Source organism: Dermacentor silvarum, chromosome 9, assembly GCF_013339745.2.
Source record: "Dermacentor silvarum isolate Dsil-2018 chromosome 9, BIME_Dsil_1.4, whole genome shotgun sequence".
Classification (NCBI taxonomy): domain Eukaryota; kingdom Metazoa; phylum Arthropoda; class Arachnida; order Ixodida; family Ixodidae; genus Dermacentor; species Dermacentor silvarum.
In genome coordinates this window covers 26477766-26499410 of record NC_051162.1, presented here as the reverse complement: position 1 = coordinate 26499410, position 21645 = coordinate 26477766, and the positions used below count along the sequence as shown (strand labels likewise).

At 49.0% G+C, this 21645-nt stretch overlaps 1 protein-coding gene across 1 annotated transcript in view; it reads left to right on the top strand.

Annotated features, from left to right (window-relative positions):
• LOC119465169 (sulfate transporter-like) overlaps nt 1-21645 on the top strand; it is a 215725-nt gene that overhangs the window by 109136 nt on the left and 84944 nt on the right. The window contains exon 9 of the mRNA XM_037725964.2: nt 17654-17801. Within this exon, the coding sequence (XP_037581892.2) occupies nt 17654-17801 (148 nt within the window). The remainder of the gene's footprint in view (nt 1-17653; nt 17802-21645) is intronic.

Below are 21645 nucleotides of genomic sequence, written 5' to 3'. Positions count from 1 at the left end.
ATGACTCTCTTCCCCATGTCCCTCGCTGGAAACTGGCCTCAGCTGACTGGGAATGCTTTAGGGAATCCACGTACTTATCACGAGATTTTATAAATAATTTTACTATAGATCATGCCGTATCATATTTTACTGCTTTTATCATTGACGCCGCTGAGAAGTTCATCCCTCAAACATGTGGCACTTCATTTAAAAGACGGGTCCCCTGGTGGAATAACGATTGTAGACAGGCACGAAGGAGACAAAATCAAGCTTGGGGCAAACTACGTGAATGTCCTACAGCTGAAAATCTCATAGAATTTAACATGTTAAATCCCAGGGAAGAAGGACGCGAAGACAGGCTAAGAGGGCAAGTTGGGAAAGGTTTCTCTCAGGTATCAACTCGTATACTCAAGAGGCAAAAGTATGGGACAGGCTAATGAGGCTAAAGGGAAAAGAAATCCATCCGTTGCCGCTAGTGAACGACGAAGCGAACAGCTTGGAAGACCAAGCTGACGCTCTTGGCGAACACATCGAGCGCGTGTCTAGTTCAAATAATTATTCCGAGGCATTCCTTAAGCACAAACAAATCGCAGAACGCAAGGCTATTGACCGCAAATGCAGACAGAACGAACCCTATAACATGCCTTTTAACATCGCCGAATTGAGAGCCTCCTTGGTTGCATGTCGGAGCTCTGCACCTGGACCCGACAGGATCATGTACGACATGATCAAACACATTCACAGTGATACCCAAATAACGCTACTCACACTTTTCAATGCTATATGGGCTGCCGGGTACCTACCTACTGCATGGAAAGAATTCCTTGTCGTTCCGATTCTGAAACAAGGTAAAGACCCCAAATTAGTAACAAGTTACCGCCCAATAGCCCTCACAAGTTGTATCTGCAAACTCTTTGAAAAAATGATCAATCGTCGCCTTTTACACTTCCTTGAGTCAAACAAAATCCTTGATCCATATGAGTGCGGCTTCAGAGAAGGACGGTCTACAACGGACCATCTCGTGCGCATAGAAGCAAACATTCGTGATGCCTTCATACATAAACAATACTTCCTATCCGTGTTTCTCGATATGGAAAAGGCGTACGATACGACCTGGCGTTACGGAATCCTACGCGATCTGTCGGCAATGGGCATCCGCGGTAATATGTTAATTATTATTGAAAGCTACCTACACAACCGCACATTCCGGGTTAAAATAGGTAATGCACTGTCGCGTCCATTTATACAGGAAACTGGTGTACCCCAAGGAGGTGTGCTCAGCTGCACACTGTTTATCGTGAAGATGAACACGCTTCGTGCCTCACTACCGCCAGCTATTTTTTATTCTGTCTACGTAGACGACATACAAATAGGTTTCAAATCCTGCAACCTCACAGTCTGTGAGAGACAAGTACAACAGGGCTTGAACAAAGTGTCCAAGTGGGCAGACGAAAACGGATTCAAGGTGAACCCCCACAAAAGCTCTTGTGTTCTTTTCACCAGGAAGAAAGGGCTTGTTGCAGATCCCACTATCGAAATGTATGGACAACGAATACCTGTCAACAAAGAGCACAAGTTCCTAGGCATCATACTTGATTCTAAACATACTTTCATTCCACATATAAAATATCTCAAGGTGAAATGTCTAAAAACAATGAACTTACTAAAAATTTTATCTCACACATCCTGGGGTAGTGACAGGAAGTGTTTAATGAATCTTTACAAGAGTCTCATTTCATCACGACTGGACTACGGTAGCGCGGTATATCACTCTGCCGCCCCTAGTGCGCTGAAGATGCTGGATCCCGTCCACCATCAAGGTATCCGCCTGGCCACTGGCGCTTTCAGAACAAGTCCCATTGAAAGTTTATACGTCGAATCAAATGAGTGGTCACTCCATCTGCAGAGAACATACACCAGCCTCACATATTTCCTTAAAGTCCGCTCTAATCATCAGCATCCATGTTTTAATACCGTTAACGATATGACGTGTGCTACACTTTTTGGTAATCGTCCCTCTATAAGACAGCCTTTCTCACTGCGTGTCAGGGAGCTTAGCGAAGAAATGGATACCCCACTCCACGAACATCGCTTAATGCCTTCAGCCAAGCTGTTACCACCTTGGGAGTGGCAGGTGGTAGCATGTGATATGTCCTTTGTAGAGGTTACAAAGCACGCTTCAGAGGTTGAAATCCGAATGCATTTCCTAGAATTACAGTCCAAGTACCCGTGCACAGAATTTTACACAGACGCTTCTAAATCACATGCCGGAGTATCCTATGCAGCCGTCGGCCCGTCCTTCTCGGAATCCGGCGTGCTTCACCAAGAAACAAGTATCTTTACGGCTGAGGCCTACGCAATATTGTCAGCTGTAAAGCATATAAAGAAATCAAAACTCTCAAAGCGTCGTAAAAGCCTTGAAGTCACCCTGTAAACAGAAAAACCCTATTCTCATTGAGCTCTATTCTGTTCTTTGTAGAGCATACGCAACCAACCAACATGTCATTATATGCTGGGTGCCTGGGCATCGAGGCATCGAGGGCAATGTTCTTGCCGACCAAATGGCCACATCAGTCACAACACCCGCTATTAACCCTACAGCTGCTGTTCCTGCAACAGATTTGAAACCTTTCTTGCGAAAGAAACTGCGAAGCCACTGGCAACGCTTGTGGGACGCAGATACAAGTAATAAGCTTCATTTGATTAAGCCACAGTTAGGTTACTGGCCCTCCGTAACAAAAACACGACGAACTGATGTCCTATTCTGTCGTCTCAGAATAGGACACACCTACGGCACCCACAATTTTCTATTGAATGGTCATGATCCTCCAACCTGTGGTAGATGTGGCGACAGGCTCACCGTCCTCCACGTCCTCCTGGAGTGTGGGGAAGCCGAAAGAGAAAGAAAGAAACACTTTCCTCTAGCATATCGCTCTTGTGTTCCTCTGCATCCCGCCATGTTTCTTGGTAAAGAACCGCTCTTTAACACCAAAGCAGTCCTCGCATACTTGAAAGATGTTGTGCTACATGTTATTAGCCCAGTAAGTTCGTAGCGCATCCTCTCTCAAGAGGATGTTGCTGTGATAGTTTTTTTATAGCACATGCCTACAAGCTCTTGTGTCTCAAGGGCTCTGTTTAGGTACTTGTGCTTCTGGCCAATTCCTGCATCTGTAATATTTTTGTAAGTCATATCATTATTTTGCAATGTATATTCATGTCTATAGTACACATCATTAGTCATTGCCATAATCTCATTACGTATAGATTTTACGCTCTTTACAGCGACTGTTTTTAGGCCCCTTTACAGCCATGCCACATCGAATGTTCATGTAATTGACTATTCATATACCAGAAACAAGTCATTACCATCGTCTTGGCGCTCTTTGGCCACATCTGGCCCTTGCCCCAATAAACCACAATAATCATCATCATCATTGCATGGAGACAATGAAACCTCGATGAAACGACGAAGGTGGTATGACGAAGACGGGATGAATAGGATGACATTTCTGAAGTCATGACAATATAATGACGAAAGAGTGACGCTGATGGCAAGACGAGGGTCTGATGACGAAGCTGGAATGACGGCGATGGAACGACCACGAGATTATCACGACGACGTTTATCACAACGACTACATGACGACCACTGCATCACGATGACGCAGTGATGACAATGGCATGTCAACGGCAGCAGAATCACGATTGCATGGCGACAATGAAATGTCGATGAAACGACGAAGGTGGTTTGACGAAGACGGGATGAAGATAATAGGATGACATTTCTGAACTCATGACAATAGAATGAGGAAAGAGTGGCGCTGATGGCAAGACGAGGGTCTGATGACGAAGCTGGAATAACGCGATAGAACGACCACGAGATTATCACGACGACGTTTATCACAACGACTGCATGACGACCACTGCATCACGACGACGCAGTGATGACAATGGCATGTCAACGGCAGCAGAATCACGATTGCATGGCGACAATGAAACGTCGATGAAACGACGAAGGTGGTATGACGAAGACGGGATGAAGATAATAGGATGACATTTCTGAAGTCATGACAATAGAATGACGAAAGTGTTAAATACGCTTTTCGGAGATAGAGGGAAACTGGAACAGCGGTTACTTTAACGAAAACAACATTTATTTGTGTAAAAGTAAGACGGGGAGACTGGAATGCGCCGTCTCGCTCGGTGCGTAGCCGTCCCTCTTCTGCCCTTCTTTCCCGCGCACACCCACGCGCACGGGAGGGGGTTCACTCCGGGCACTCCGGGTTCAAGTTACACTGCCGCCGAAACCGCCACCCGGCCCCACTCGCACAGAACTGGCGCCATCTATGAGCGCCACGCACACCAGAAGCGCACACACTCGGCCGTCCTGCAACTACCGACCGTCCCGGTCGGAATCACTGCCGGAACCTTCGGAGTCGATCTCGTCCTGGCCCCAACGCTTTAGCTTGTCCACTGGTGCGATGCTGCTGTAAGCTTTCCTCCCGCGCTGTGCATTGGGCAGCGTTGCGATGCGATATCGGTCGTTGGGAAGTTTTTCCGTAATGATATACTGCCCTTTGTATTTTTCCTTGAGTTTTCTTGACTCGCCACACGCTGTCGGCTCTCGCTCGACCAAAACTACATCTCCCGGCTCGTACGTCGGCGCTCCCGAACGCTTCTTGTTATACCTTGCCTGCTGTTTCCGTTGATCTTCGCGAATTCTCTCTGCCGCAGATGTACGCTTGGCCTCTATTTCGCAGTCAAATTCCTTGGCAAGAGCGTCATCCACGCAGTCGCCGTTGATGTTTCGTGGCTTAAAGTTGCAGCAGCCCAAACGGTGTGGTCTTCGTAGCTTGGTGAAGCGTATTGTTGATTCCCCACTGCACCTGAGGTAAAGTCATGTCCCAGTCTTTGCCGTCCGTGTTCTTCGTCAAGCATGCGACCGCTGGGGTAATCATGCGATTGTATCGCTCGACTTGACCATTAGCTCGTGGCGTCGCACTGGCGTTTTTCACGTGCTTGATGCTGAAGGATTCACAGGTTGCCTTGAATTTGGCGCTCGTGAAGGCAGTCCCGCGATCGGTGATCACCATGCTTGGTGGCCCAAAAATACTAGCCACATCGCGAAGAAACTGGGCGGCCGGTCCTGCTGATGTGTTCCGGACTGCTCGTAGTAGCACAAACTTCGTGAAGCCGTCAACGGCTACCAGTATGTAGGCGTTGCCGGACTTGCTTCTCACGAACGGACCGAGATGATCAATGTGGATCATGTGAAAGGGCTTGCCGCCTTTGTCAATACTGTGCAGCTTGCCCGGTCTCTTTCCAGCGGGAATCTTGTGAAAGAGACATTCGATGCACGCGGCGATATATCGTCTGACATAGCACTTCATGCCTGGAAACCAGTACGTTTCCTTCAATTTCGACGTCGTTTTGTCCACAGCAAAGTGTCCAAAGTCGTCGTGGCAAGCCTTCACCACGCTCCAGCGCGCGTGCCTTGGCACCACCCAAAGAAGTCGTGGCGCCGAATCGTCCTCATTCACCTTTCTGAACACCTTGCCGTTGCTGAGATGGTATTCGCTTTGAACGCGCCGGTCTTCGTTGGACAGGTGCTGCTTTCTGCTCAGTCGCTCCTTTAGTAGTTGAATGTCGGTATCGTTCTGTTGAGCAATCGCGAGGCAGTCGTCGATCTCAATGCATGTTGCGAGGACGTGAAGGCCACCGACAACCTCTGTTTCCTCGGGAGGGTCGTATGGTGAGCGACTCAGCGCGTCAACGTGCGCCATCGTTGTTCCCTTCCGATACTCGATATCGAAGGCGCACTCTTGAAGACGGAGCCACCATCTTCCGATTCGTGGCAGGAGATCCCTCTTGCTCAACGTTGCTCGCACGGCATTGCAATCTGTGACCACCGTTAATTTCAGACCGATCAAATATGTCCGAAACTTTTCCAGGGCCCACACAACTGCTAGCGTTTCTAGCTCGTAGGAGTGGTACCTTTCTTCGCATTCTGTCGTTTGTCGGCTAGCGTAAACAACCGGATGAAACTCTCCGCTCGCTTGTTCTTGCAGCAGTATTGCTCCGAGTCCATCCTTACTGGCATCCGCATGGACTTCAGTTTTCGCTTCGAACGAAAATTTGCCAAGACAGGCTTCTGAACCAACCGTTTCTTGAGCTCGACGAATGCGGCGTCGTGCTGCGTGGTCCATACCCAGGGCTCATCTTTGGCCGTCAACCTCGTCAGAGGTTTTGCAATACTAGCCCCCGCAGGGGCGTCTGCGTGAGCAGGCGTTTGGTGTGCTGCGACACCACGGACCCGAGCACAAGAGGGTTGGACCCACCCGCGTGTCGCCGTGCGCGGCTTAGCCGTGTCTGGGGAAAGGGGGATCCTGGAGGTTGAGCCGATGCCGGGTGTTTGGACCTTTAAGGCCCCCCGGCAGAGGCAACACACCTCTTCGGCCTCTGCTTCACATAGACGGCACCTCCAGACTGACCCACCTGGAGGAAATCGGCAGTCGCCTTTTCCTGTCCCCCTCTTCAATCTTTTGTCTTTCTCTCTCACTTTTCCATCTGTCCTGTCTTCTAGTCACTTCTTCTCACTTCCGAATTTCTGGGCGGCAAGGGTTAACCTGTTGTAGCTATCCAACCTTGGGTATTTTATATTAGGTTATAGCGGCGATGCATGGCTGGCGTCTGCAAGCATTCCATCCTTGTAGCGTCCCCTTGTTGGGCTCGGTGGTGGGTGGCTACCATCGCCGCCGAATTTAGCAATTTCATATGGCAAATCCTTTTCCCCCACTTCCTGATCGCTCCCTGAAAAGGGGGCGCACCGATGACACTTTCAACTTTTTCATGAAACCCAAAGAAATATTTCCCAAGTACCATGTCATTCATAGCCAACACGAAACGAAGACAGTCTGTACTATATCTCCATTTGTCGTAGCAAAATGCCTGACAGAAGCAATCGGCCCAGGTTACAAGGTAACTAAGATGGGAAGCGGAGACCTGCTTCTGGAAGTGCGTGATAAACCCCAGTATAACAAATTGTCTAAACTTGTTGCATTTGGTGACATCCCCGTCTCAGTGGGCCCTCACAGGTCAATGAACACTGTACGTGGTGTCATCTCGGATGACGACCTTCTAGAACTCAGCGAAAGCGAGCTGTTGGATGGATGGCAAGACCAAAACGTAGTAAAGGTTCAAAGAATTAAGTTAAGGCGTGACGACAAGGAAATTCCCACAAAGCATGTAATTATCACGTTTGGAACAAGTGACCTTCCAGATTCAATCGAGACGGGATATTATAAGCTCCGTGTACGACCGTACATACCCAATCCGCGCCGATGCTTCAAGTGTCAGCGTTTTGGGCATGGGTCTCAGAGCTGCCGAGGGCGCGCTACTTGTGCAAAATGTGCTTCTAAAGAACACGCCTCAGATAACTGCACTTCCACAACCCATTGTGCCAACTGTGACGGAGACCACCCCGCCTATTCGCGATCGTGCCCGTCATGGAAGAAAGAAAAAGAAATATTACAGCTCAAAGTCAAGCTAAACATTTCCTTTCCAGAGGCGCGCAAGCGTTTTTCTGCCCACAACCAGTCCAGTCCTTCCTACACCGATGTGGCGCGCCGGGGGGCAGCGTCACATCCTGCGGCGGCTGCCCGAGTCACACAGAGTGTGACAGCGGTGACACCATCAGCCCCCCTGGCAGGAGCAGCCAGTGCTGTTCCGCCCCCTACATCGCAGGGCCAGCAGTCCTCCGGGCCTGCCGGTCCCAGGGCCACTGCTCGTGCAGACCGGCCCCAAAAACCCCCTAGTGTGCCCGCGGAGCGGGCAGCAGCCAGCGCCTCTGACGAGGCAATGGATGCAATCATCACTACTCCGGCGTCCCAGGCGCCGAAGGAACGGCGTAGCTCCATGGAGCGCGTCGGGAGAAAAGAAAAATCCCGTATTACGGGGCCTGGAAAGGTCTCGTGAACTAACTTCTATCTTTCTGTACACACATCACTAACTTCTTTTCCATTATGGATACCCAAGTATTACAATGGAACGTGAGAGGACTTCTACGTAATCTTGACGATGTTAAAGAACTCCTCCGCAAATTCAGTCCAAAGGTGATGTGTGTACAAGAAACACACCTAAAATTAACACAGACGAACTTTTTAAGGCAATATGTCACTTTCCGCAAAGACCGCGACGACGCTCTCGCCTCGTCAGGGGGTGTGGCCGTAATGGTCGATAAGGGCGTTGCATGTCAGCAATTAAGCCTCCGAACGTCCCTTGAGGCAGTTGCTGTCCGAGCATTGTTGTTTGGTAAACTAGTCACAATTAGCTCCATCTACATTCCCCCTTCCCATCAGCTTTCCAGAACAGAATTTCAGAGCTTCATCGATGAACTTCCTCCGCCATACATAGTCGCTGGTGACCTTAACGCTCATAGCCCCCTGTGGGGCGACTCTCGTTGCGATGCGCGAGGGCGCCTTATAGAAAATTTTCTGTTTTCTTCAGGTGAATGTGTATTGAACAAGAAAGAACCTACGTACTACAGTATTACACATAACACATACTCGTCCATAGACTTAAGCATAGTGTCGAGCACTCTAATGCCATACCTGGAGTGGTCCGTCCTCAAGAACCCCTATGGAAGCGACCACTTCCCAATTATGTTGAACTCAACGAAACGAGATGGATGCTTGTCACCACCTCCTCGATGGAACATGGACTCGGCGAACTGGGAATTGTTCCGAGAGCTAACACACTTAGGCCGTGATGACATTGTTGCTCTTAACGTGGACGACGCCGTAGCATATCTAACTGGTTTTATTATTGACGCTGCTACAAAATGTATTAAACAAACTAGTGGACTGGCTCAGAAGCGCCGCATTCCTTGGTGGAACGAAGAATGTCGTAAAGCCCGCAAAAATCAAAACAAAGCTTGGGGATTGCTTCGCGATTCTCCTACTGCCGAAAATCTTATTAATTTCAAACAGGTTAAATCGCAAGGCAGAAGGACACGTCGACGTGCAAAGAGAGAGAGTTGGGAAAGGTACATTTCTGGAATAAATTCCTACACAGACGAGGCAAAAGTATGGAACAGGGTGAATAAATTAAAGGGCCGTGAGACGAACCCGCTGCCCTTAGTGAGTACCCAAGGAGATGGCCTGGAGAATCAGGCAAACTGTCTGGGCGAACACTTTGAATATGTCTCCAGTGCATCTCATTATACACAAACATTCCTGAGGTTCAAAGAACGCGCAGAGCGACAGCCCCTCGATCGGAAATGTGCCCGAAATGAACATTACAACTGCCCGTTCAGTTTAGCTGAACTTAAAGCTTCTCTTGCTTGTTGCAACGGTTCGGCACCAGGTGCTGACCGTATCATGTATGAAATGATCAAGCACCTACACCCTGAAACACAAAAGACACTTCTCTCTCTTTTTAATGTCATGTGGGCTGCTGGTTCCATTCCATCTTCTTGGAAAGAGGCTATAGTAATCCCCATACTTAAACAGGGCAAGGCCCGTCCTTACCTAGCAGCTACAGACCCATTGCTTTGACAAGCTGTCTGTGCAAGCTCTTCGAAAAGATGATTAACCGGCGCCTAATCTGTGTCCTAGAAAGCAACGGAATACTAGATCCTTACCAATGTGGCTTCCGGGAAGGTAGGTCGACTACAGACCACCTTGTCCGCATCGAGGCAATCATAAGGGATGCCTTTATACACAAACAGTTTTTTCTCTCCGTATTTCTTGATTTAGAGAAGGCATATGACACCACATGGCGCTTCGGTATTATCCGAGACCTTTCCGCTATGGGTGTCCGCGGCAACATGTTGAGTACTCTGCAAAGCTACCTTTCTAACCGTACCTTTCGTGTAAGGGTGGGCCAGGCCTTGTCTAGGTCTTTCACCCAGGAAACTGGTGTCCCGCAGGGCGGTGTGCTTAGCTGTACACTGTTTATTGTGAAAATGAATTCTCTACGCGCGGCTATTCCACGAACGATGTTCTACTCTGTATATGTAGATGATGTCCAGATTGGTTTTAAATCGTGCAACTTTGCTGTCTGCGAACGACATGTCCAGCATGGCTTAAATAAAGTGGCTAAATGGGCTGATGAAAACGGTTTTAGGTTGAGCCCACAGAAAAGCACATGCGTCCTTTACACTAATAAGAGAGGAATAGTACCAGACCCTGCTATTGAGCTGTCTGGTACCACATTACCTGTAAGCAAAGAGCACAAGTTTCTAGGCATCATATTGGACTCAAAACTCACATTCGTTCCGCACATCAAATATTTGAAGGCTAAGTGCCTGAAAACAACGAACTTATTGAAGCTGCTGTCGCGTACAACATGGGGCAGTGACAGGAAATGCATTTTGAACTTGTACAGGTGCCTTGTCGGCTCACGACTTGACTACGGGGCGATAGTTTACCAGTCTGCTGCACCCAGCGCTTTAAAAATGTTGGATCCTGTTCACCATTTAGGAATCCGCCTCGCGACTGGGGCCTTCAGGACAAGCCCCGTACAAAGCCTTTATGTGGAAGCGAACGTGTGGTCGCTCCACCTTCAGAGGACTTATGCCAGCTTTACATATTTCCTTAACATAAATTCAAACCGTACACATCCTACCTATTTTACCATAAACGATACCACATCTGCCACACTATTTAATAATCGACCAACAGTGAAGCAGCCCTTCTCGCTACGCGTGAGAAAGCTCAGTGAAGAAATGGGTGCTGCACTACTTGAACATTGCCTAATGCCTCCAGCGAAGCTGCTACCGCCTTGGCAGTGGCAGCTGGTTGAATGTGACACATCGTTTATTGAAGTCACAAAACACGCGCCAGATGCACACATTCAAATGCACTTTTTAGAACTAAAGTCAAAATAGTCTTGCCCTGAATTTTACACAGACGCATCAAAGTCACATGCTGGCGTTTCCTATGCGGCAGTCGGTCCGTCCTTCTTGGAATCCGATGTACTTTATCCCCACACAAGCATCTTTACGGCAGAGGCCTATGCAGTACTATCGGCGGTGAAACACATTGATAGATTGAAACTCCAAAAGGCTGTAATATTTACCGACTCTTTAAGCGTTGTTAAAGCGTTAATGATGCCGCAAAAACATAAACACCCTGTAATTATGAACCTCTACTCACTGATCTGCTCTGTTTATGCATCTAAACAACAAATCATAATATGCTGGGTGCCTGGGCATAGAGACATCGAGGGTAATGTTCTTGCCGATCAAGTGGCTACATCAATAACATCGCACGCTATTAATCCTACCGCTGCTGTCCCTGTAACAGATTTGAAACCTTTCTTGCGGAAGAAACTGCGAAGCTACTGGCAACGTTTGTGGGATGCGCAAACAAATAATAAGCTTCACTTGATTAAGCCACAGTTAGGTTTCTGGCCCTCTGCATCAAAAACACGGCGAACTGATGTCCTATTCTGTCGCCTCAGAATAGGACACACATATGGTACCCACAATTTTCTATTGAATGGTAATGATCCTCCAACCTGTGGTAGATGTGGCGAGAGGCTCACCGTTCTTCACGTCCTCCTGGAATGTAGGGAAGCCGAGAGAGAGAGGAAGAAACATTTTCCTCTGGCATACCGCTGTTCTATCCCTCTTCATCCTGCTATGTTTCTTGGCAAAGAACCGCTTTTCACTACCAAAGCAGTCCTCGCTTTTTTGAATGATGTTGTCTTGCATGTTATCAGCCCAAGAAATACGTAATGCATCCTCTCTCAAGAGGATGCCACTGTGATCATAGTTCAGTTTAGCCTCTGACATATCTTAGTATATCATCAATTATTTTACAATGCATCCCTCGTATCCATAGCACACTTCATTAGTCATGGCCATATTCTTAGTAACTATAGATTTTACGCATTTTACAGCGACTATTTTAGGCCTCTTTACAGCCATGCCACATCTGTTTTATCCACACCTTCTAATTCACCATTCATGTACCACTGACACGTCATTATCATCGCCTTGGCGCTCTTTGGCCGCATCTGGCCCTTGCGCCAAAAAACTCCAACAATCAATCATTTGCAATACTAGCGTAACCCTGAACAAACTTTCTGAAGTAGCTAGTGAGACCCAAAAATTGACGCAGTTGATGTACGTCAGCTGGCTTTGGAAAATCGGCGACGCATTGGATTTTGATACTTCCTAGTCTCACGCCTTCCGCAGATATGTCGTATCCAAGGTAATCCACTCGGTCATAGAAGAAGTAGCACTTACTCAATCGCAAGGTCAGTCCCGCTCCACGGAGAACATCCAAGATCATTCGCAGTGACTGGAGCCCTTCTTCCACAGTTATCGTCGGTAGCAAGATGTCATCCATGTATGCAAGTGCCACTGTGTATTGCAGTGGACCAAGAACGGCGTTGATCATTCTCTGAAATACTGCCGGGCCGTTGGCCAAACCAAATGGCGTACGGGTGAATTCGTAATGTCCGTCAGGTGTGATGAACGCAGTCTTGTGTCGGGACTCCTTTGCAATAGGAATCTGATAATAGCCCGATGCGAGGTCGAGACTCGTGAAAAGACATTTTCCTCGCAGACGGTCGAGCTAATCATCAATTAACGGCAGTGGGTATCGGTCCTTTTTCATCACTTGGTTGAGCGCACGGTAGTCCACGCAAAGTCGTCGCTCTCCAGTCTTTTTCCGCACCAGGAGGATAGGACTCGCATAGTCTGAATTTGAGTCAACGACGATGCCCGCTTGCTTTAGCTCTTCGATGACCACCTTCGTGCGCTCTCTATCCGCAAAGGAAAGGCGATACGGGCGAAACCTTACAGGTTCATCAGTCGTTACCTCAATCTTCATTTCCGCTACATTCGTGTGGCCAATCTCTGAAACGCTGTCGGCAAAACAGTCGCGATACTCGTCGATGAGTTGACCGAGTTTCTGACGGTGCTCCGGGGTGACGCTTGAGCCCGTTTTGAAGTTAACGTTCGCCACTGGACGTGGTTGAGTGGCACTGCAGCTTGGCCCCTCGTCCCGCATTGGCTCTTCATCGAGGTAGCAGATTTCCGCTCGCGCTACCCGCTCGTGTGCTTTGATGCTGTGTTCGTGATGTGATACGTTCATGACGGGAATGCATGTTTCGTTCGCCTCATCGACGTTGACGACGCAACGCGGAATACAATGTTCGCGCCCCTCTTGGCACCTCAGTTGGGCGTCCACGAATACATCCGCGTTGGGCTCGCCGCCTGTAACGTAGAGCTTAACAAATCCAATGTAGTTTGGTGGAACCACTGTGGATTCCCTGGCCCAAGGCACACTGGGCGTTTCGGAAGATCGGGAATTTCAATGGACTGCAGTGTGTCGTCACTTTCGTTCACGTTCTTCTGTTCCTAAAAGATCCTCAAAGTGTTCCCTCGCCGTACAATTGTAACGTGAGGTTGCTCGGTGAAGGGCTGTCCCACGATGAGAGGTATCGCTTGTGACTCGTTCGGCACGATCAGCACGGGAACGTCAGCTGTTGCTTGATCGACTGTGAGGTTAACGTTTGCCTCCCCGCACGGCGTCACACGCCCTGATCTGTAGCCTCCGATAGTGAGCGGCTTGTCTATCGCAGTGCATTTGACTCCGATTCGGTCTGCATCCTCTCGACGAATAGTAACGCACTGGCTGCCGAGGTCAACATATGCTCTCACGTCGTGACCGTTAGCTTTAGCAAGCATGAAATATTTTTCGTTGGCCGCGTCCGCTGCACGGATGTCAAGATTTACGACGCTCTGAAAGAGGCGCGGCCCGCTCTCCTTTCCTTTGCAGTTTCGAGCTTCGTGTCCAATTCGGTTGCAAACGCCGCACCTTGCCCTCCGCTGCGGACTCGGGCAGTTGAGAGAGAGATGGCCGTACTTGTTGCATTTGAAACACCGCGGGCCTCCTTTTTCGTTGGAGAGGGTTTTCCTCCTCGGTTCGGACGGAGAGTTCTGTCGGCTCTCGTTCAAGGTCGTTTCCGGCGCTCGGTTTCCCCTGTTGCCATGACCCGCAAGATTTTGAATTCCGCTCGCCTTCGAATGGTTTGAATCCCGAGAGCTAACGGTTCCGACGCGCTCTTCGAGACGCTTCAGACATCGGAGAAGCTCCTCCGGCAAATCGTACGTGCGAGTACTGATGGCTCTGATGGAGTCCTGATCATTGAGGCCGGTTATAAGATACTCAATGCAAGTTTCTTCGCTGAGGTCATAGTAGTATGATTCGATGGGCTTACCTCGCCTGTAAATACGGTCCTCCATGTCTCGGTGAAGTCGTTGCATTCCCGATGTCGTGGGGAAAGCGCGCTTGAGCTCCACCTTCCACTCAGGCCAGGTTTTGTTGACAGACTGGAGGGAATCGTACCACATCTTCGCCGGTCCATCCAACCTTGCGAGCGCGTTACAAGATGTTAGTCTGTCCGACCAACGGTAGACTTCCGCTAGGTCGTCCACCCATCGAATCCACGCGTCGGCTGTGGGCGAGTCCGACGAAGTAGGGTCAAACAAAGGGACCAGGCGCGACGTCTCTCCCGCGCCGATTACAGGCATGGCCGCTGCCTGTTGCGACTGGAGGTGCACGATCCCGTTGATTGCTTCCCTCACTGCTGCTTGCACGGTGGCTTGAAGGACTGCCGACATGTCAAACATTGGTCCGGCTGTCGAAGTGGTCGATGCGCTGTCGGGCACGCCTCGGCTTGTGCTGCCTTCCCCGCCGTCGGTGCTCCGCCGTTCGCCATCTTCTTCGCTTGTCGGAGCCGTCGAAGATATTCCGTTGCGAGTGACAGGCATGGTAGGGCTCGATGGTTGACTTCTTACGTTCTGGGCGTACGCTATCCCACTTCTGAGGTGTTAAATACGCTTTTCGGAGATAGAGGGAAACTGGAACAGCGGTTACTTTAACGAAAACAACATTTATTTAGGTAAAAGTAAGACGGGGAGACTGGAATACGGCGTCTCGCTGGGTGCGTAGCCGTCCCTCTTCTGCCCTTCATTCCCGCGCACACCCACGCGCACGGGAGGGGGTTCACTCCGGGCACTCCGGGTTCAAGTTACACTGCCGCCGAAACCGCCGGCCGGCCCCACTCGCACAGAACTGGCGCCATCTATGAGTGCCACGCACACCAGAAGCGCACACAAAAGAGTGACGCTGATGGCAAGACGAGGGTCTGATGACGAAGCTGGAATGACGGCGATGGAACGACCACGAGATTATCACGACGACGTTTACCACAACGACTGCATGACGACCACTGCATCACGATGACGCAGTGATGACAATGGCATGTCAACGGCAGCAGAATCACTATTGCATGGCGACAATGAAACGTCGATGAAACGACGAAGGTGGTATGACGAAGACGGGATGAAGATAATAGGATGACATTTCTGAACTTATGACAATAGAATGAGGAAAGAGTGACGCTGATGGCAAGACGAGGGTCTGATGACGAAGCTGGAATGACGGCGATGGAACGACCACGATGGCATCACAACCACGAGCACATACCTAGTGACCCAGCGTAGAGTGGGTCACTGGATCGTCATAAGAGGCTACATAAACAGATGGATAGATTGAGTCAAAGGCTTTGAAGTAGGGAAAAACTAATCAAAGTTTTAAAAAAGAGGCACAGTTTCGCCCGAAAGGCAAAGCATCGCTTACGTAAGCAAATTAGTAGACAGCTATACGAAGTGAGGATAGTAGTTTTATCGGCCGTATCAACTTGGAAACATGCGCTTACGGACTGAATTAACAAGCATGGTGTCGGCATGCAGAAGCAAACATGAACACGTCACACTCGATGACAGCGGACGCTTGCTGTCAAAACGCTGGCGTGAGCAAGCGCGGCGGCAGCCGCGAGCGAAGTCTCCTTCGTGCTGTCTATCGCTTCAACGGAAACAGCGGCGAAAACACAGTGCACACATAGATATGAGTAGTCAGCAGATTGGTTTCAAGATACGGCGTGCGCGACCGCACAATGTAGGCAGTTGCTTTCGGAGTAGAAGCCGCACCGCCTCCCTGCCTCCCTGCCTTCCTCCTCTCGCGCGCGAGGTTGAGCCGCGATCGCCAGTTCCACTTGCGCCCGGTGACGAAATGTGCAGTTGGTGCCGGAGCTCAATGGCGCCCGCCTTCCCTTCCTCTTCCCCCCCGCGGCCTTTCGCGTGACGAAAGACGTTGCGTTTGCTCTCCGCCTCCTCCCTCACGCGCGCCAGATTGAGCCGTGATTGTCATCTCCCCTCGCGCGCGTTCACTCTCACATACAGCATACGGCGCGCGGAGACGACTTCATCGCCATCGGACTTGAAATGGAACGTCACGGCGACGGCGAAGACGGCATAAATGCACCTGGAGTGTCCATTTAATTGTTATCGCAATAAACCATATTACAGCGAAGTTGTATGTGGCTAGGTTCTGACCAAAAGCGCGTGCGTCGACTGGGTATGTATAAAAAAGCCACGTCGACAAAATTGAATCCACAGTAGCCTGCTGTGCGCCGGAGGTGCACCGTGGCTCCGGAGAGGATGGCGGAGTAATAAAACGTCATTGTGTACCCACCAATGACAGTACCTCGTTTTCTTCTGACGTCGACATCGCTATAGTGACGTTATCAGCAGTTGTACTTTGGTCTTGCTATAGCCAAGACGCGCGGAGTCCGTACTGAAGAAGCAGAACGTGCATGGAAAGAGCGCCGGCGTGAGCAACAGCGTCAATGGGCGCCAAGGGGACGGGAAGCCGCTATAGCCGAACGCGTGTCGCCCGAAGGATCCGTAACGTCAGATAGCCGTTCTGTGATCGATGAAGAACAACAGCGTGCCCGTGAAGATCGCCTTTGCCAACAGAAGCGGGAGTGTGCGCAAAAGCATCGGCAACCAATTTCAGTATATCACAGGGACCACAAAGCAACGGTTACCATGGTGACAAAGTAAAGAGAAAATGATAGACGATAGCAAAAACGAAGTTGTGTGTATGTGTCTTTATTCAATCAATATAGCAATTAACCATACATAACCTAATATAATTATCAACAAGTACAGCTTCGCTGGTCATCCATCTCCGCATAGTGGAAAGGCTCTGTATTTTTCACAACAGAGTTCACTACATTTCCTGCCGCGCATTACGTTCATTTGCGCAACAAACAGAGCCTTCTGAATTTTGTAATATTCTCTGTCCTGCTTGAGCTTCATTAGTGCTTCTGCAGCCTGTTCTTGAAAATTTGCAATGATTTGTTAATTTTCCTTGAAATCTAACAACGGATAGGCTGCTTGCGCCTTTATCTCTCGACCACGTAGTTGAAGTGCCCTCCCTAGTCGTCCCTCCACTCCACTGAAGTAAAGTGACGCGTCTTTCGAGGAATGGTTATTTACACATCGGTGCATTTTATCATTGCCCCATTGGCGCATCCTAGCCTATGGTCCTAATTTTTGCTAAGTAGATGACTCCGTTTATTCAGGCTGTAGTTCTGCACTTTCAGCATGTGCCTTAAGATGACTATTTGAAATTTAGCTTAATCCGTCTTCTTTATTTAGAAAAAACACCGCAACAGTTTTCTGTTAAATCTGTGCCGCTTCAAATTATCTCCTCGAAGACACATAAATGCTCTGCCTTTCAAAGTTAATCTTTCAAATTGTTTTCAATGTAACCAAGACAGTCGTTTAAGTATGGGTTGATGTGTTGCAGTTTTCCTAAGCCAACAGCGCCAACCTTCGACCGCTGGGCATCGCTGTTACCCGACGCTGCGGCAATCGCCATCGTACAGTTTGTGTCCGCATTCTCGATAGCCGAAATGTTCGGCCGAAAGCAACGCCTGAAGACTGACGCAAGTCAGGTACGTGACTCCCTCTTGGCTGTGAGAAGTGTAAGGGGCGTATTTGCTGAGAACGTCTACTATATCGAGTAGTGCACTGGAACGGTAACGAACGCGGTGTAATGATACGCAGGCCATGGAACGCCGTGAGAGCTACTAATGTTTTAACCCGTTCAGAGCAAAAAGTTTTTCTGAAAACCACCAAAATTTTAGGACTTATTTTGTGACTAGTTCACTCTGAACATCTTTCATTATTGCAATGTTAACATTTCATTTCAAATTTTCTTATGCCTATTACGGTAAACATTTTTTCACGATTCTGAGCCACAGAAAGGTTATATGAAGCTTGCTATTCCTTGGTACAGATGTCACGTGTGCTTGGGTTGCCCTCTCTGCCTTGTTGCTGGCCCGGTGAGGAAAGGAAATTGCAGAGCCACCACATGGGTAGCTTTGAGAGGAAATAGCATTGTAAACGATTTGACAAAGTTCTCGACCCTCTTAAACAGCTTTGACAAAATAAAATGAAATAAAATGAGAGGCAAAATATGGAACAATAACCTTGAACTCCGTTCTACATTGAAGAGTTTGCTGCAGTAGAGTGCATGATTTAAAAAATATATATATTGTATGCATCATAACGCTGTTCCTCTCACTCTTTTTCGCATTTGTCGGTACATAGTTGTAGCTCCGCATGAGGATTCACCCAAGTTTTCCAGGTTTCATTGTTTACTTGAACTGAAGAAGCGAAAAAAAAACGCTACGACAGCGGCATTGAAAAAGGCGTCCACCGTCGCTGCAGCCGCCTCGCTCCACGCCGTCATGTTTTTTTTTTTTTTTTTTTTTTTTATTGCGATAGCAATTATATGGACACCTCAACCGGATTTCTGCCGTCGGGGTCACCGTTGCCGTTGCCGTTGCCGTGAAGATTCCAAAAGCGATAAAATCATCGCCGCACGCTGTATGCGCAAGCGAAAGCGCGCAGGGGAGGCGCGCTATCAAGGAGAGCGAACGCACGGCGGAAAGCAAGCGCGACCGTCGCGCGAGTGAGTGAGTACGAACTTTATTTAGGTCCACCCAGGTCGGGGCCGGTAGACATAGTCCTTCGGCGACGGCCCGGGCCCTCTGGACAGCCTTGAGCTAAGCGATGAGTCCCAGGAGGACTGGTCAACAAAGTCCGTGCCCGCGTTGCCAGGGCACAGCCAGAGCATGTGTTCGCGCGAAAGGCCGTGGGGGTATGGGAGGGAGGGAGGCGGGGCGACGCTGTGGGGCTTCACCAAATGCTTATCTTGCAACCGGGCGCAAGGGGAACTGGCCACTCAATCTCCCATGCGAAAGCATGAAAGCGGGAAGGCAGCGCGGGAGAGAGGGGGGGGGGCGCAGCTGCTCCTCTGCCAACAACTTCTCCTCTGCACTTTGCCCGACGGTGCCGGTCGCCCGCACCATCTCTTATCTCCACACGGCTCTGACCTTTGTATGCGCTGTGCACTCGCCGCTCAGTTTCCGTTGAAGCGATAGACCGCGCGAACCTGCGCTTGCTGCCAGCGTTTTGACAGTCGTTGTCTCCGGTCATTCAGTGTGATCTATTCATGTTTGCTTGTGCGCGCTGACGCCACGATTGTTAATTCAGTTAGTAAGCCAATGTGTCCAAGTTTATGCAGCCGATAAATCTACTATCCCTACTCCGAATAGCTCTCTACTAATTTCTATCGCAATCGATGCTTCGCCTTTCAGTCAAAACTGCGAAATTTTTTTAACTCCAGAGAGCCAGACTTCTGCCTCGTTTCCGCCAATGACTTCCTCAAAGAAATACTTTTGTGGGAATCTGATGCCATTCATCAGCGCAGCATTCACAGCAGTATGATGAAACGACTGTCACTCCTCTGTGGCACTCGGAAGACGATTGGTCCTGTACGAGTGAGGCATGTCATTGGCCTATTTTGGAAGAAACGCCTGGGTGACAAAGACTAATTCTTGGCACAGAAAGGGTTCATAAACATTCCAACACTCCTCCCCCCCCCCCGCCCCGCAAGCTGGGATTTTGCAAAAAAATATCTCGTCGCCGAAGTTCCCTTTTCTGTTTTGGGTAAAAGCTATGTTAGAAAAGTAACACCTAGAGATATGCCAGGTAAGACATTTTAAATAAAGTATCATGTTTCATCATCATCGTCATCAGCCTATATTTTATGTCCACTGCAGGACGAAGGCCTCTCCCTGCGATCTCAAATTACCCCTGTCTTGCGCTAGCGTATTCCAACTTGCACTTGCAAATTTCCTAACTTCATCACCCCATCTGGTTTTCTGCCGACCTCGACTGCGCTTCCCTTCTCTAGGTATTCATTCTGTAACCCTAATTGTCCACCGGTTATACATCCTACGCATTACATGACCTGCCCAGCTCCATTTCTTCTGCTTATTGTCAGCCAGAATATAAGCTATCCCCGTTTGTTCTCTGATCCACACCGCTCTCTTCCTGTCTCTTAACCTTAGTCCTAAAATTTTTCCTTCCATCGCTCTTTGTGCAGTCCTTAACTTGTTCTCGAGCTACTTTGTTAACCTCCAAGGTGGCAATATGTTAGCACCGGTAGAATGCAATGATAATACACTTTTCTTTTCAACGACAGTGGTGAGCTCCCAGTCAGGATTTGGCAATGCCTGCCGTATGCACTGCAACCCAATTTTATTCTTCTGTAAATTTCTTTCTCATGATCAGGGTCCCCTGTGAGTAACTGACCTAGATAAACGTACTCCTTTACAGACTCTAGAGGCTGACTGGTGATCCTGAATTCTTGTTCTCTTGCCAGACTATTGAACATTTTGTCTTCTGCATATTCATCTTCAACCCAATTCTTACACTTTCTCGATTAAGGCCCTCAATCATTTGCTGTAATTCGTATCCATTGTTGCTGAATAGGACAATATCATCTGCAAACCGAAGGTTGCTGAGATATTCGCCGTTGATCCTCACTTCTAAGCCTTCCCAGCCTAAGAGCTTGAATACTTCTCCTAAGCATGCAGTGAATATCATTGGAGAGATTGTGTCTCTTTGCCTGACCCCTTTCTTGATAGGTAACTTTTTACTTTTCTTGTGGAGAACCAAGGTAGCTGTGGAATCCTTGCAGATATTTGCTAAGATATTGACACGTATACATGTTTAGCTTTCACCGGTGGCTCCTGTGTCCGGTTCAAAGTTCTGATGAATCCTAGATGGCCAGATGTCGCATCGTCGTGCATGCCTCTCAGTATGTCCACTCGCAGACTCTGCAGCACCACCAGAAGGAAGCGTGCGCCTTTAGCCGAATAATTGGTCTTGTAAAGCAGGCCGTAACGGACACAAAATCGACCGGTGGCTCCAGGACGCGATGCAGCTACAAATAGAGGTTACAAACTAATATCATTTTCCTGCTCTGCCTTGCAAGTCATCGAGTCTGGGAATGTAGAAGAAATGAGAGCAAAATAGTCATCAAAATTGTCTTCGTCACACTCCGCCGTCGTCAGAGGAAGACGGGAAAGACATTCCGCATCTGCGTGGCGACGCCCAGACTTTTAGGAAATAACGAAGTCCTGCATTCGAAGAGCCCAACGTGGCAGTCGTCCACTCGGGTCACGGAGATTCACCAACCAGCACAACGCGTGGTGGTCGTTAACGATAGTGAACGGGCGTCCGTAGATATAGGGCCGAAATTTGTGGACAGCGAAAACAGCTGCCAAGCATTCTTGCTCGGTAACAGTGTAATTGCGTTCCGCCTTAGTCAAAGAGCGACTAGCATAAGCCACAACGTGTTCAGCTTCTTGATGACGTTGCACTAGTACGGCACCGATGCCGATGCCACTGGCATCAGCGTGCACTTCCCTAAGTGAGGATGCA